This window comes from Misgurnus anguillicaudatus, chromosome 22 (genome assembly GCF_027580225.2).
Source record: "Misgurnus anguillicaudatus chromosome 22, ASM2758022v2, whole genome shotgun sequence".
Classification (NCBI taxonomy): Eukaryota; Metazoa; Chordata; class Actinopteri; order Cypriniformes; family Cobitidae; genus Misgurnus; species Misgurnus anguillicaudatus.
The window spans coordinates 1,570,905-1,588,834 of NC_073358.2; the positions used below are offsets into that span (position 1 = coordinate 1,570,905).

At 35.9% G+C, this 17,930-nt stretch overlaps 1 protein-coding gene across 2 annotated transcripts in view; it reads left to right on the plus strand.

Annotated features, from left to right (window-relative positions):
- LOC129440778 (astrotactin-2) overlaps positions 1-17,930 on the plus strand; it is a 427,123-nt gene that overhangs the window by 203,131 nt on the left and 206,062 nt on the right. For both annotated transcript variants that reach the window (XM_073860480.1, XM_055200291.2), the window contains exon 5: positions 16,294-16,398. In XM_073860480.1, the coding sequence (XP_073716581.1) occupies positions 16,294-16,398 (105 nt within the window). The remainder of the gene's footprint in view (positions 1-16,293; positions 16,399-17,930) is intronic.

Sequence of the window (17,930 nt, forward strand, 5' to 3'; positions counted from 1 at the left end):
ACAGTAGCACTACTGCTGTTGTTTTATAGCAGTCTACCGCAAATTCAAAACGTACAGTAAATCACTGTAAATTAAATGTTAATACCCATAATCCAATGCATATTATAGTAATGAACTGGGAAAGAAAATTATGGTATTTTACTGGGCGTTTTGTGGTAAGTAACTGTAGAAATTACAATGAAGTCTAACAGTGTACTGCACTAGGCTGTAAACTGTAGCTTTTATACAACAATTTATGCATAAACATATTAACTCTTTTGTCGCCAGGATTTTCTTTTAAAAGTTGCCAGCCAGCGCCAGCATTTTTCATGATTTTCACAAAAGTTTAATGCCTTCCAGAAAAAGTTCTTCTTTAAATATATAAACATACAATATATCAAATGAAAGGACAGACCCTCTGCTTTTAAACAAACAAACAAAAAAGGTTTTATCATGAGTTTTTACGCGTTGCTTTCGGGTTGCATAAGTTGCGGTTGCATGCCACCCAGTGGATAATATCGCTATTGCAGAAAGCCGGAAATACTTGTCATTGGCAGGAAAGCGTTTTCTCATAATTGACGAATTAACCGTCAATGGCAGAGTTAAGGACATTTTCATTGATTTTTTTTATTTGTTTCTATGAAGTCTCTCCTTCAGAAATACGTAATGAGTTGTGTTTGTTTAGTGTGTTGTTATTCGATAGCAGCTTAGCTTGAGCCGTTAGCTTAGCTGGCGACTGACATATTCCTGTGGGCGGAGTTTAGTCAAGGGTCATTAAAGCAGGTAGTAGAGGACTGTAATCCAAACCGGCCATTCGCTGTAGAATTTGAAAGAGGAATTCTGTTAAAGAAAATATATCGCCTGGCAGTGAACTTTGACCTTTATCATTTTACAGGTATTATTTATGCTATTATAGCAACATTACACACTAACTAGGGTTTAAATAATGGGATCAGGAAGAACGTGTGTCAGGACTCTGCCATAAAGGTCTTGTTTTATATGTTTGTTTTATCGTGATGGCAGGGTTCTGACAGTCTCTTGTTTTATGTGGAGGCTCAATGGCCTTGTATATTGGATCATGTGCCTCTGGTGTCTCGTCTCTAGTCCCCGCCCCCTTGTTCTCCTGTTAATTATTAATTATCAGTTCATCCCTCTCACCTGTGTTGCCCTCGTTATCTTGTTTAGTTTCCCTTATTTAAACTCCTCTTGTTTCTTGTCTTGTGCTGGTTCATTGTCATCAAATGTGTTATGTTTTGCAAGACCTCTTTGTTTATTCAGTTTAATGTGTTCATCAGTGTCTAGTCAATCATGTTTAGTCAGTGTTTGTAAATATCATGTTTTATGTAGTTTTTGCCCCCACGTGGGCTTTTGTTTTCCATGTTTATGTAATAAATGTTCTATGTTCACTCCCCGACATCGTCTGCGCTTGGGTTCTTTTGTCTCCCGTCTCAAACCCTGACAACGTGACCTTTAAGAAAATGAATTAAGTGGCATCTTTTGACAAGTTGCATGTTTCTGACATATAAAATGATAATAGTTGATCTGTGTGAAGATGATGTTTTATCATATACTTCATCATGACTGTGTCAATGAATTGGTGATGAGCAGTATTTGTATGTTTAATGTTAAAACATAAATGCACTCTCTGTGTTCTGGGATGAAAGTGGTCTAAGTCACTGTTAATGTGGTCTTACCGGGCCTTGTTTTCAGTTTCTAGTTCCATTGCTGTGGGCTGTCACCTAAGATTCAATCATCTGTCTGTGTTTGAATCCCATCAGAAAATGACATATCTTCTGCATTATAATGTTGGCTTTTCTTTAGCATTGTACTGAATCTTTGGTAAAATGCGCAGAATTGGGATATTTGTGTGGTAGGGGCTGATGAAGATACTGTGATGATGGTTTTGGTTACTGTATCTACAAAACTTTTGTAGGTAAATATCCTCTGTTATGATTTGTTGACATTCATTAGTTTGTCAGGTTGTGATGTCATTATCATGATTTCTGAATGAGGCATGTTTGCAGCTTTAACATTTTCAGAATTGTAAACATTTTCTTAACTGAGAGTGATTTATGTTTTCTCTCAAGATGTATTATTAGATGTTTTGGAAAGAAGTTTTTGAGTATCCTTGTAATCTTGGAAACAGTGATGTATCCCATAATCTCTCTATCTTTCTCTCTCTTTCTCTCGGTGTCCCTGTTGTTTTTAATATGAGTCTTTAAAATAACCTGCACATAACAGAAGAACTCGGCAGGACTCCTGACATAAACATCTGTTTGTTAGCTCATCAAACGAGTGACTGTTTGTTTCATCTCTTGTGTTTTGTCATCTTGTTATTTTGAGCTTCACAGATTTTCATCTGTGAGTTTTGCTGTGGATCAGCTTTTAAAGTTCCCAATGCTGTCAGTAAAGACAGCAGTGCCTACAGTCTATTACAGTAAACTACGGTGTATTACAGTATATAACCGTATATTACAGCAGTGACCCGGCACCAAGAATAAGAATAAACATCTATGCTATTACACTGTACAATAAAAGTAACCGCATTATATGTAATATATATATAATGATAATTATAGTGAATTTGTACAGCATCACAAAACCTCGCATGTCTTATGGCTTAAAATAACTTATGTTTAATTAAGACTAACAGATAACAGCAAACAATTTACTAGTTTTTAACACCTTGACTCTGGATGTAAAAGCAAAAATATATATCACACATATCATGAGCTGCAGGTAAAGATCTGTATGAAGTGTGAGAACAAACAAACACGCACACATATGCTCACATACTGAATACACACATACATACAGACTCATAAACATAATACACACACACACACACACACACACACACACACACACACACACACACACACACACACACACACACACACACACACACTATAGATAGTGGAAGAAACTAAAACTGAAACTATTAAAAACATGTCTGTTAAATAAAAAAAAATGTTGGCCTAAATATTAAAAAATGTTGCCTTAGCAACAAAGTAAATGTTTATTTGAGGCACTAATATTACTTTCCAAAGTAATATTTGGAAACTGAAATAAAATAAATGTAACTTAAAGGATTAGTCCATTTTCTTAAAAAAAATCCATATTTACTCACCACCATGTCATCCAAAATGTTGATGTCTTTATTTGTTGTTTTTTGAGGGAAACATTCCAGGATTTTTCTCATTTTAATGGGCTTTAATGGACCCCAAAATTTAACAGTTTTAATGCAGTTTAAAATTGCAGTTTCAAAGGACTCTAAAAGATCCTAAATGAGGCATAAGGGTCTTATCTAGCGAACTGACTGAACAAAGAAAGACATCAACATTTTGGATGACATGGTGGTAAGTAAATTGTCTGGATTTTTTTTTTTTTTAAAAATGGACTAATCCTTTAAAAAGCAATATTATTTTAAAATAAATTTAATGAGCTAATAACAACATACTTATAGCTTAACTTATACCTTAGATTATAAAAATGCAATGCAACAAAAATAACTCTCTATAGTGATCATGTAAGCTTTATGCTAACACATTTCCGTTTTAACCATCCAATATCTATACATGTATGTAGAAGTCATCTTTTATATCTAAAGCAGGATTGTCAAAAAAAGGCCTAAAGAAAAGTTTAGTCTGTCCTGTGGGAGAATTTAATAATAAAAACAATTAAATGTTGTCCATTTATTATATAAGTATGACATTTTATAGAAATGTATATTAAACTTTGCGGATTGTCGCTGTCCTTATGAAACCTTTTATGTCCAAATACAAGAAACAGAAAAAAACACTGTATATTTAAATGATTACACTTTGTGTTGTCTAAGTTGACAGGCACGTTTTAATATTTTATTGGTTAAATATTTGCAAAACCAACTGAGAAACATAAAGAGTGACCAATAATAATAATTTTCCTACTGGAAAGACCAGCTAAAACCAGTCTAAGCTGGTTGGCTGGTCTCCCAGCCTGGTTTAAGCTAGTTAAGCTGGTGTAGCAGGCTGGTTTTAGAAGAGTTTGGCCACATTTTTTAGCTGGTCAAGCTGGTCTTAGCTGCCCAGCAAACATTTGGACGTCCGATTACCGTTGAAAATACGTCCCTCCATCACATCCCGGTCATGGTTGAAAAATAGTTCCACAATGAAAATCCAACCAACGCCTTTCACGTCATCTGACCGTGAATCACACGTCTTTTCTGCACGTTCTGTGCATGTATAAAAATGTCCTCTTCTGGACGTTAATACATAAAACCTGTACATAAAATGTTGAATACATGCAAACTCAGACAAATATAGACATATACAAATGTATTCAAGCGTATATAAATGCATTTTAGGACATGTTGTGCATTTGTGAGGTCCAGTCGCGACTAATTTTGGACAGGGAGACGACGTTGATTTCGGACCAATTACAACATTTGTGGCGTCCTGCGGCGACCCCTTTTGGCCGGGGAGATGACGTTGCCGTCCGACCTATGTTTGCTGGGTGGTCAGGTTGGGAGACCAGCTGACCCACCAGCTAAAACTAGCTGAGCTGACCCACCAGTTTGACCATCTTAACCAGGTTTGCCAGGCTGGAAGGCTTAACTTATCGTTCAGGCTGGTCAAGCTGGTTTAAACTGGTGGGTCAGCTGGTCTTCCAGTCTGTGTCTTAAACCCCTCTAAACCCAGCCTGCTACACCAGCTTAGGCTGGTTTTAGCTGGTCTTTTCAGTCAGGTTAGCAACCATATGTGTTATAGCTCACATCAGAATCTTATTTTTAATCCGGTCACACATTCAGTCCTATTGAGGTTGTGCTTTTCAGCTGAAGCTGATTCTGTAGGTAACACAGTTGTTTCCGGGTCAGCATCTGGGTCAGTTCATTTGTAAAATTGCTGTCGGGTGTAAAGACATCATTCTAGTGTACGACTGATAAGCAATGATAAGACATCAGCTAGAAATAGAGAAGCTGGCATGCGTTGAGAAAACTCTGACAAAAATATGTTGATTTTTGTCATTTGGGCCAAGCAGATTTTAGCAGCTTATGTGCAGAAGGGCCTGAAAGAAATTTGTTCTTTGCTTAAAAGCATTTTCGTCACCAGAAGTGAAATCTGCTGAGCTGTGTGAAGGCTTCATTAAAATCGTCATGTGTGGTCTGAACGGATCTCACGGATTCTTCTGTCTGTTTTCATGTTTCATCTCACTCTTTGATCTCCAGGATCAATCGCTTTAATCACTGAATCATTCAAAATATAATCAATTCTGTCCGCCCGTCTGCCTGTCTGTCTTTCTACACTGTTCACTTTCTAAAAAGCAAAAATTATCAGTAATAACTGAACCATTTTTTGCATTGTGCTGAGTTAAATCGGTTTAGTGGAGAAGGGGAGCGAGATATATAAGTAATAACAAGCACAGGCCAAGTAAAGAGTTGACAGCAGGAGAAAAGCTGTTCCAGCGCTGCAGGGATCCCAGAAGACTGAATCACATAATGAAATGCATTTTCACAATCAGAAGACTTCTCGTCTTCACCATCAATAGTTCTCGGTCTGCGTCATTTCACAATTAAACATTTCAAGTCTCCATCAGTCCCCCCTTCGTTTGGAAGAGACGAAAATCAAAAGTCTCCAGGGAGAAAAGTGCCATTATTGTGTTTAAAACCCAGGAATCATGGGAGTGCAGAAAAATCAAAGCAAATTGAATTGAATTTTGTAAAAGAGGACAACAAAGAAACCAAAAGCAGCTTGTGAAAGAAAAATAACTCTTGAATCAATGAGATTTCTGCTGGACACATCTGCTAAAAAACGATTTTATTGCCCACATTCATCTTTTATTTATAGGAAAGACAGTAATGAATCAGGACACGGCACAGGCAAGACTTGAACTCCATTAACCAACCGTTCTGTATAAACCTGATGAATGTGCACAAAACCACTGTGCCACAGCTCTGATCTTTACACTACTTTACTATAGTAACTTTAATATCAACCAATATCCCATAGATTCATTTGTCGTATGTTTTAATGGTGCATTCACACCAGACGCGAATGAAGAGTTAAGCGCGAGTGATTTGCATGTTAAGTCAATGCAAGGACTCAATAGACATCCTGCGACGCGAATTGAGTGTTTAGGGTGTTTAGAGTTAAAAAATCTAAACTTTGGTGGATATTCGCACCGCATTAACCAACCAGGAGTTTGCTATAGTAGTGACGTGATTATGACGTAGCGAGCGGAGGCGAAACAACACTGGATGACAAAATCATTGTCGCTGTATAGACGGTTTCAGCAGTAACAACATAAACAAGCAGCGTTCGTGGTCAACACGTAACTTTCGGTAAACTCCGCTATGAATAAATAACAACAAGTACTTTAAACATAGTTTATTTATATAACAAGCAAAATAAACAACACGTAGATTACCTAGGAAACCAAAATGTGTGTTATTTTCGACGAGGTATTTGTTCAAGAGTTTAGCAACTAGTCAGACCATTAAACAAAATGAAATCGGAAGTAAATTTCGGACCAGATGTGTAACGCATCACCGCACGTGCCCCCGATAAAACCGTCTATACGACAACTCTTCGTACTTTTTAAGAAACAGAAATAAAAAATCTTGCTCAGAAGAAAGTGAGTGAGGAGGTCGGACAATCTGGTAAGTTGTAAAAAACGCTCTTTACTCAATTTTAGCTATATAAATACACATATTGAGACTACAAGCTAGCTAAAGCTAGTTAATGACGCAAATTTCACTCGCGAATGAAGCAAGTTAACTCAATATCGACTAGAGTAATTTATTTGCTTCATTTACGTCAGGTGTGAACGCACTGTAAGTGTAAACATACAGTACAAAAAAACAAATTTCTAAACTACATTACAACTTGCTTTTCCAAACAATAAACTGGATGGGTTATGAAGAAAGTCAATGGGGTCAGACCCTGCAGACAGGCGGACAGCTTTACAGTTAATGCCAGACACAGTTTCTACAATTTAACTTAATTTGTGTGTTTTTTTCAGTGCCTTCACAACATTTTAGCAGCTTTTAAGCATCATTGGAGTTTTTTCTTTCTTGCTGCTATCGCCCTGTTGATTTGCTTACTACTGTATGAGACTGCTGATATTATCTTAGCTTCGGGTTTTTGTACATTGCTAATATTGCTGTCAATATTATGGTCCAACTACAATTGTAAATATTTTACTACTTCGCTTTTTTCCTGTATGTTAAAGTACAGTACAGGACATGTTGTCATAGGCGCCTATTTCTTTTTTCACCGGTGGGTGCTTGGCACAACGTCACGCAGCGCTTAGGTTTCTTAGCAATGGCAGATGATACAGGAGCCCCCAAGCGCTTTGGAAAGAAGGAGGAAAGCGACACAGCTGTGTTTTAGACGTGGTATTTGAAGTCCCCCTTACTGAGCTTATTCATCAAAGCATTGTAGATATTACATCTTGCAAGATCCACCAAACAAAGAGGCTTCTGAATTTCAAAAGCATTTTTAATTTAAATTAATTAAGCATATCTGACATTTTTCAGTGGGTGCTCGGACATTTTGAGCCTTCGTGCACCCATGGGATCGGTGCCTATGCATAGTACTATTGCAGATTCTTTATGTATGTCACACTATTCTTAGTAGATCACAGTTGAGTTGTTATAACTTATAAAATATAGTTGAAAAATGTCAACTTCATTTTTTAAGTTGTAGCAACTCATCACTTATCAATGTGAATAATAGTAAGTTGAAATGATTTGTAAATCTGAGTTAATTAAACAAAAAAGTAAAAAAAAGTTTTTTCTTATTTTTTCTGTTTTCTTTATTCCATGTAGATGCTCAGTATCAATGTAAAATTGTGAAGAGAGACATTTGAATTGAATTTTGCTTTGACGTTGAACACAAATTGTGATGTGCACTGTGTTCTTTTATGGGGGTATCAAATCTCGAAATTATAAAATTCAATCATTTACGTCATGAGTTAAATGTAATAAATGTACTGTAAGTGGGAACTTTGCATTAACAGTGCAACGGTCATGGGTTCAAATCCCAAGCAGTCCGACATAGTAATAAAAATGTATGACTTGAATGCACTGTTAGTCGCTTTAATTAATAATGCCTGCCAAATAAATGTAAGAGTATAGAAAGCTGGATGACATAAAATCATTGGTCCTTGACCCAAAATAAACTCATTCAGAATAAAATGACTTGGCACTGTGGACATTCAGGTGCGAAGAAGAAAAAAAAGGAAATCATCTCCTAAAGCCTCCGTGAACACTCTTTCATTCTTCTCCAGTGCAGTTTATCATGAATCTGACATGTACTGTTATGGTTAAGAGAAAAAAAGTGCTTTACTTCATGAAGCTCTATGAATTGTGCGCTCCCAGTTCTATGCGATGAAGCACATCGGCTCTTTATTTCCACACGCTCAGTAACTGCACGGGGCTTGAAAGAAACTGAGACTTCAGAAGTGATTTCTGCCTCCGTTTTATCACGCATGCTAATTTTGTTTTCCTAAACACAATTTATTTGCCGGATAGTTGAAAAGCGGTTACGAGAGAAAGGAAACAGAAACAGGCGTTCGCTCGCTCTCCATTTATGTTAAGCTCTCGGGAAATGACCTTTTTTGATTTAGCCAATTTTATTCTCTTTTCTATTTCTGTGTCTGTCTCTTTTCTTCAGCATCACAGGCACTGAATGGAATAGCTTTGATCTCGCATTTCAAGTACGGCACTGTACATTTTCACGACAGAGCCGGCAAGCTTCTTCTCTCAGGTCAGCTTTGATTTGTCTGGTAATTGGGTTTTGCCGCTTCAGATCTGTCTTTATTAACATGCGACTCTGTTTTTAGTCCTTGAGACGTCTTTTATTGAAAATATCTGCTTCAAGAGATGCAGTGCTGAGCACATTATAACCGTAAATACACAACGACCATCAGCTGTCAATTATAGTATTGAAACAAGATGATGTTAAAACAAACTTTTCAGCCGTGTCCCAGTATTACTCTGGTATTGCAAAACAAGCGATACTGCTATTTTAACTCATTCCCCGCCCTTTTTTGTCCATCAGCATTTTTTTTGTGATTTTTATCAAAAGTTTCACAAAATGCATTCCAGGAAAATATTCTTCAAAAAATATATAAACATACAAATATATCAAATGAAAGAACAGACCCAAACAATAAACAAACAAACAAAACAGGAAAAAAACTTTCATCATATTTATATTTTTTTCTCCGCTTTTAAACTTTAAATATGGGTATTTTTCTTTGAAAATAAAAAAGAGCAAAAAGCTGAAATAATTGCATTTTATGTGAAGGAATTTTGTTAAAGATCAGATTCAGAACGATTATTAAAACATTCACGGAGTTTAAAATTAACAAATACATTTTTTTCCTTCCGTTTTTTATAAATTGGGTAAATGCGCCATCTAGTGGATATTTGCCATATTACAGATTAACATAAAAACCCAAATGTTTTATCTTAAAGGCGGAGTCCACGATGTTTGAAAAATTCGTTGGAAAAGGAGACGGGCCGACTACCAAAACACACTTATAGCCAATCAAATCAAATCAAATGCCAGGTTGCGTATGTGTGGGGCGGGTCTATCAACAGAAGGTCCAGATTCTATTGGGGTAGGGGCGTGTTTGTTTGGGTGATTTCAAATATCAACATTGGCTTTAGTTGATGAGATAACGCGTGGATGGCGGGGAAAGAGTTAAGAGAGCATCTCATGTATGTTCATGTGAATTAAGTGGGATAATCCATTCAAGATGGTGGATGACTTTAGTATTTTTATTTCAGTAATTACGCATTTGTGTTTGCTGTGTTTTCTATGGTTATTAGAGTAAAACATCTATGTTTACGGTTAAAAAAGCAATAAGATAGCCTGTTCGTTGGTCCATTGGGTCAGACTTGCAATTCGTTCGTTTGCAATCGGGCCAATACCACCTCGTTCAGGCGGTCTCGGATCGGTTGTTTTGGTGCGGATCCGAGCGTTGCCGTGTTCACATATGCCTAAACAAACCAAACCAAGGGAGAAAACGCTCCAGGTTACAAAAACAAAGGCTCAGGTTTGAAAACACCCTAAGTCAAATTCATTAAACAGACTTTGAATTCTGATTGGATGAGGAAATGATTTAAGCAAGTTGCTTTTGAGATTCACAGTAGAGATTAAATTAATTTCAAACCATTCAGAAGTATGAAGATCCATTTGTTTTAAACGCACTGGAGCGGGTTTATTCTCAACATCTTCTGCATTGAGATGGAAATGGTAGTTGAGTCATTGTGGGCTCATTCAGAGAAGTTAAATCTTCTCATTTACTTTAAAGTAGCACACGGAAATGAATTAGCATATGCATGAATTTACAAGAGTAATGTAAAATGTGTTTAGGTGTCTTCATAAGGAATTTATGTCACCAAACTCTAACATTATGCTTTATTTTACAAATTAGCAATATCAAGCATACACTTTCCCATCTGAGAAAACAGCTAGTTTAACGGGTAGATAAAGAATCAGTTGAACAAATTGAAAACAATTAAAGCAGAGAATCATTCCAGTGAAAGCATTTTTACCAAATGCACTTTTCTGTTGCGTAACATATGAAAAAAAATCACAATTCTCATTATGCATACAATAAAAAATATTTTAAACATCTGAAATTTGTTAATTGGTCATATATATATATATATATATATATATATATATATATATATATATATATATATATATATATATATTTTTTTTGATTGGTCATATTGATCAAACTCACACAATATTTCTCAAGACTGGGATCGGATGAGAGATTTGAATACAGGTCTGAACATCTCTGCATTGCCTGGAGAATGATATTATTTTGTAGAGGCGGCGGTCGAACACCATCCATCTTTCAGGATTGAAGAAAATCCCACCTGAACTCAAAAATAGTGAATACAGCAGCAGGAGAAGCTGAATTTTCAAACCAGTCACGCATCATCGGGTCCGTATGGAGAAACTGGACATCATATAAAACAAAAACAAAACTTTGCCCAAGTTCTTCTTTAGGAAAGGAAGCCACGTTTTAAAGCAATATCACTTGAGTAGGAGTGTATTTAGGAAAACTCCTAGAAATGCATATGAAATAAAGTCAGTCACAAAAATAACTAGACCACACCTTTTCAGCACTATTATCACTGCACGTCTTTGGTAAATCCCGACAGGTGTTATTTAACAACAAAATGATGGTTTGCGCTGGCATCTAATCTTTGTTTTCGATAGATCTAACCAACAGTTTTTGACCTCATTAATCTATTATTTGTTTCTTTTATTTATATTAAATCTTCCATTTGTTGTTATTGTTTTTGCGGAGGTAAAAAGTTCATTTCTATAACTTAAATATACTAAATAGATTTTCGATTTAATCTTAACGCTGGACCAATGTCTTTTTTACTGGACTTTGTTCCTGTCAGTGCTACATAAAACAGAATAATGAAGTGTTTTTTTATATTGTACAGTTTAAAAAAATCATCAGAGAGATTATTTTTCAGCTTAATGCTTATGGTGTCGTCTCGTGTTTTAAAACTCACACAGTACTGGAAAATAAGTCATCAAGTGTCCTGATGTAGTGAGCCAGTGCCTGAGCCCCTGTATAATGGGTTAATTCCAAGATGCGTTTTTACTCCCTTTCAAGGGCAATTGAGGGTGGGGACGCACATAAGATGACGCTCCAGGTAAAGAGAGAATGATTATTTTTATTGCACTATTCGCCAGCTGTATTTTAATCGGCCACGCTGTAAGACACAGTCTCAACTCCCTCAAAAGTTTACACATCAATTGCGCTGATTTTCAAGGGAATATGGCTTAGGGATGATACATATTCACGACCTATGGAGCTGGGGAACTGATTGAGAAACAGGAAGTCTTTAAAAACAGCATTTGTGCCCGCGGATGTGTGGCCGTCCTTTTCCAGTCGCAGATGTGTGAGTGACACCTCCCTCATTCATTCTAAAATCACCAGCGGTGGAATGATACGTAAACGATATGAAATGGTGAAGCGGTTACACTGATGATAATATTAACTATTCGACCCCACTAACTCCTTCGGATAAAAACAAAAGTTGAACTGAATTAAGCTGAAATTTTGTGTTTACCAGTAAATGTTCAACACATACAATGTAACCATGTTTTGCTATAAAGAAGGTTCAAGGTTAGATATTAAAAAGTTAAAACTTTGAAATATTAAAGTAAAATCTGATATTATCAATTTCCCCGCCAGCCTTTTTTTTTTAAAGTAGCCCGCCAGCATTTTTTTGTGATTTTCACAAAAGTTTACAAAATGCCTTCCAGGAAAATGTTCTTCTATAAATATATAAACATACAAATATATCAAGTGAAAGAAAAGACCCTCTGCTTTCAAACAAAGAAAGGATCCTATCTACATTTGTTCTCTTTTTACAACCTCTTGAATATAATATTATTTAAAGTATGATAATCAAAACATACAAGGAGTTTAAAATTTGTAAAATTAGATTTCGCTTCAGTTTTTTATAAATTGGGTAAGAGCGCCGCCTAGTGTATAATAGCGTAATAAGAGATTACTGTTAAAACTCGTCAATGGCGGGGAAAGAGTTAAATGTGTTTTAAGTTTGTCACGCCATAGAAAAATATGTTATTAACTAGACATTATGGTTCAATGATTATAAATTATTAAAAAAGGGCAAATAAATAAACTACATTATAAAAATCTTGGAAAATCAGTCAGGACTCTCTCGCTTTTAAACTCTGGGGTGTTGTCCTCCGTTGGCCCTGAAGCCACGCCCACTCGAGGCAAAGCTGCCATCTCTCTCTCCTAAATAATCCTGAACACAGAAATGTGGAAAAACTGTTTATTGGTGTAACTCCACCATTTAAAGGTGCAGTGTGTACATTTTAGCAGCATCTAGTGGTGAGGTTGTGAATTGCAACCAATGGCTCAGTCCACTCCTCACCTCTCGCTTTTGAAACACATAGAGAAGCTACGGTAGCCGTCACCGGACAAACATGTCATTATCGGAGACAACTTGGTAAAAAAGTTTGTCTTCTAAGGGCTTCTGTAGAAACTTGGCGGCACAAAATGGCGACTTCCATGTAACTGGACCCTCGTGTATGTAGATAAAAAACGTCTCATTCTAAGGTAATAAACACATAACGGTTCATTATAAAAGGTCTTTTTACACCCCTGATAATAAAGTTTTGTATATTATTTTGCATTCCTGTTAAAAGATCCTTTTAAAAATTACACACTGCACCTTTAATACATTCTGTATACATAGTCTTTGTAACGTGTTTCAGCAAAACATTTTTAGCATTTATAATGTGTTTAGAAACAATTCTCTAAAATGACTTGACACAGATTTTAATGATGATTTATAGACCACATCAACCTTGCTATTCTGTTTTCACCTTTGTAAAAGTTTACATTTAGGCATTTAGTAGATCCAAAGTAAACTTCAAATGGACTAGATCTTAGCTCCATTTCATGTTACTCTCCTGTTTATAGCTGTGAAGCAGCTTTTAGAAAGTTTACTTGACCCTTTTATTGACCAATGACACCCGTCTCCTTTCTTCTTTTGGTGATGTTGAATTGTCAGTAGATCTGTTTCTGAAATCTCTTTCCAGCTGCTCTCTAATAGAGACAGAGATTCATTACATGGAGCTCTCACCTCATTTGAACTTCTGTATCTCCTCTCATCTTTCACCCTGCTGTCCTCCTCCTCCTCCTCCTACATCTTCTTCTCACACATGATTCCTCTTACACACAGCAAATATCAGACATGACGTGTGAACGATGTAGTCAATTGCTGTGTGTTACTAACCCAGCGGATTTAAATCTGGTGCCGTGCACATTTGAATGACTTTACAGTTTTAGTGTTTGAAGAAAATATCCTATGCAGTTTGTATGTTGGAAGAATAGCAAAGTGTTAAGTAACTAATGCTATTGACTAATGTAGACTGTGTGACCGCATCAGTCCTCCTGAACACAAATCATCTGCTAATGATCTCGGTGTTGTCAGATTTAAAGTGTTACACATGTACTGTATTACTCAGTGTCTGAAATAAATGAATGTCCAGCACTGTACGAGTCCAGATGGCATCTGCTCGGAACGATGAACAATCAGTTGTTTGTGTAATGATGAGATCCAGCGTCTGACACCCAACACAACTCACAACATATATATAAGTCGCTGTAAAAGTGTAAATATAATAAAATGGCACGTGATGTGTAAAAAATATTTGAGGTATCTTTGTTAGATTGTTCTGTAGTAGCTGCATTGGTATTGCTTGGCAGATATCCCTGTTATTTTGGCTCACACTAAGGCCATGTTTACACTAGGGTTGTGTCATAAGACCAGGTTTGTGCATAATTCAGAATTTCAGAATTGGCCTCCATTGAATTCATGAATTGGAATTTGAATTGAATTGACTCCCCCCCAACAGGAAGTTGAATTTGAATTGGAATGACAGGAAGTGGAATTAAATTCATGGCAATTCAAAGAAATTCCACACAGTCATACAACAGAAAGAATCTCACATGCATGCAGTGTTAGGAAACTTACTTTGGAAAATTGTTTGGCAACCATTTTAAATACTTGATTAAAGTAAAGCATTCTGGGAAATGAAGTCATGTTCCATCGTGTTTCACAAAATTACAATTATAAAAAATCTAACTTAATTATTTATTATGTGACCAGAGTTTTTAACATTAATTGCTGGGGGGAAACACTTCCTGTTAATGTAATCTGTAAAAATAGTTTAAACTTATATAATTTCTAGAATATGCAATGCAATCATATCTGACATATACTGAAAGCTTAAAGGAATATTCCATTTTCTTAAAAGAAAAATCCAGATAATTTACTCACCACCATGTCATCCAAAATGTTGAAGTCTTTCTTTGTTCAGTCCAGAAGAAATTTTGTTTTTTGAGGAAAACATTCCAGGATTTTTCTCATTTTAATGGACTTTAATGGACACCAACACTTAATACTTAACTCAACACTTAACAGTTTCTTTCAACGGAGTTTCAAAGGAATATAAACGATCCCAAACGAGTCATAAGGGTCTTATCTAGTGAAACGATTGTCATTTTTGACAAGAAAAAAAAAATGCTCTTTTAAACAATACACTTTTAGTGTATGAATTGTAAAAAGTGAAAAGTTAAACAAAAAGAAAATAATTCAATTGGTAACGCTTAAATTTTTTTATTGTTTTCAACTTAAAGTCGCCATAAACGGAAGTAGCAATTTTCTTATTTTCTCCATGGTGACGTATATCCGAGTGAAATGAAAAAAGGTAGGGCTGGACTTCAATTGGTTCATCGAGAATTGTTTGGATCATTTGAAGTTGGGTTGTGTTGCTAATGCCTAATTGCTGCCATCTTATATAATTGTTTTGCTTCAGTTTTTTTGATAAATTGGGTTAGTGCCATCTAGTGGACAATCACGGTATTACCAATTAACATAAAAACTCATCATGCAAATGTTATCTCTTAATTGATGAGATAACTCTTCAATGGTGGGGAAAGAGTCAAAAAAATAATGAAGCTCACAGATAAAATACCACAATATTACAAAACAAATTACAGTTCAATTTAATTTTGACTTTAAAGTTTCACTTTAGGTGAAAATTTAAGTTGAATACACACTTTTTAAGTGTGACCAATTGATGTAATTTTTTAAGTTTATCCAACTTTTGACTTTTTATAGTGCTGATATGTCCTGTGTTTGACGTCAGATTGTGTGTAGCTGTCTTCTTTAGTTAACATGAGTGCGCCATGTTATTAGCTTACTGGAATTCAGGCTTCTGATTGGTCCACACGGCTTTGTGGTTAGCGTTATAACGCCACCTGCTGGTTTGGCATGTTTCTGACAGCGCTTCATAGCATGTTATTGTGTTTTCATATGGATGGAGACTTTTTTAAACCTTGGTTGTGTTTGGAAGATTTGTGTTTTAACAAAGGAGGGAAAGCACCCGTGTACGTGTGGACTAGACCTAAGAGTTCAAATCACAAACCCTAATTTGTTAACTTTGGTTCACTGGTGTGCTTTTTGTTCTCAAAGTGACTCGCTTGGTGATGATAAAAGTGACTCATAGACCCTCATACGTTGAATAAGGGACCCAAGCCACATCTGGAGAATAACACTGCTGGGGCTGTAAACAACTTTGAAACAATACATCTTAGAAACTGCACAGCTACATGATTAAACCTACACCAAAGACATTTTCTTCAGAAAAAGTTTAAATCTCATCAGAGACACATGCTATTAGGAACTTTACCATCTCTCTCTCTCTCTCTCTCTCTCTCTCTCTCTCTCTCTCTCTCTAGCCGGAGGAGGTGTGTTTGGTCATCAGGGAGATTCAGGATCTGAGATGGATGATGATACTCAGATGAAGTTTTACACTGAACACAGAGGCCGCAGACGCAGCAGAGGTACTCACATCACATTCATACACCTACTGTACACATCTCCATATAATCATGTGATATATTTCAGTCTGGTGTATGATGCTGAAGTCAGGATTTTAATATGTCACTATAATGAATAGAGTAATAGCTTGAGGCAAGTTTCATGAAAAGGAAACGTTTGAGACTGAAACACATGTATGAGCTGTCTCGATTTAATTGAAATTTCACTGACTGATCTTAAAGTAAGCCTGTGCCATTCATTTGCCTTAAGATACACACCAGTAATGTCTTTATTTAAGGTACGTTTATAAAATGCTTATTACATCGCACTCTAAAATGCTTGTTTTTGATTGGCCAGTCACGACATTCCAAGGTATGTTATTCCGAGATAACAACCGCCTGAAATTAATAACACACGGTTTCAAATCATATTAAACCAAGTTTCGTGACATTTAAACGTCTTGTTTTATCTTAAAACTGAAAGTAAACACGTTTTCATACCGTAAGATCTGGATTTGTTAAAAATGAGCTGATCAAATATGTCAAATACTTTTTAAAGCTCCTTACCTTACTTATGAGGTAAATAGCAGTATAATAAGCCCGTTACTGTACAGTCAGCAGGTTGTTTTCGCGAAATAAGCCCTGACGTGACGCAGTGAATGCATTAAGCATTTCTGTGATAACAACCTGCTGCCTATACATTATTCCTTACTTAAACATCTTAATTAAACTAAGCCTAGTCCTGGCTTTAGCTAAGCCTTTTCTTGTGAAACCAGGGTGAGCTGTTTATGCAACATTTATTTTATATGTGGTTTGCAGATTTTACAACCCTGTTACTATCATTTGATTTTAGAAAGTATGGTACAGTTTAAAATCCTGATCTATGTAATTACATTAATTTTAATGGTGAAATGGTGTGGCTATTGAGTTTGATAAGAAGTGTTGTTTTATAGTTATTTATAATTTTGTATTGTCCATAAAGAAAACACATTTGTATGATGTCAGTAACTTCTGTAAGGGGGTTGAATGGTTGGGCTGGACACATGCAGTTACCACAACATTATGTGTAAAAACTGAAAAATTGAATGAGATTAGTTACTTGTCTCCTGTTGTGTCAAAACGCTCCATTTACTTTCATTACTTTTTTGGTTTCATCATTTTAAGGAACAGTTTATTTTTGTTATATGGGGAAAATCATTCAGGGCTCACTATTATAGATATCTACCATGGCAATGGTGCTGTTATTATAGCTGTTTTTCTTCTGAGAGATCCATTTAGTGTACGGGAGCATGAAGTTAAAGTTTAAATCTTGTACTGTATGTTTTTTCTGACATTATATTCAAACTTGTCTGAAAGGGGTCATTAAAAGACTTTTTTATGTTTAAGTGCTATAATTGGATCCCCAGTGCTTCTATCAATCTGGAAAACAGGAAAAATAACAACCCAGTAACTTAGTTTTGGTAAACCATTCTTTGCAAGCTTGTGAACAATTAGGTCGTTCAGATTGCGCCTGTTTTGTGACATGGGTAGTGAGTCTTATTATAAAAATACTGCCC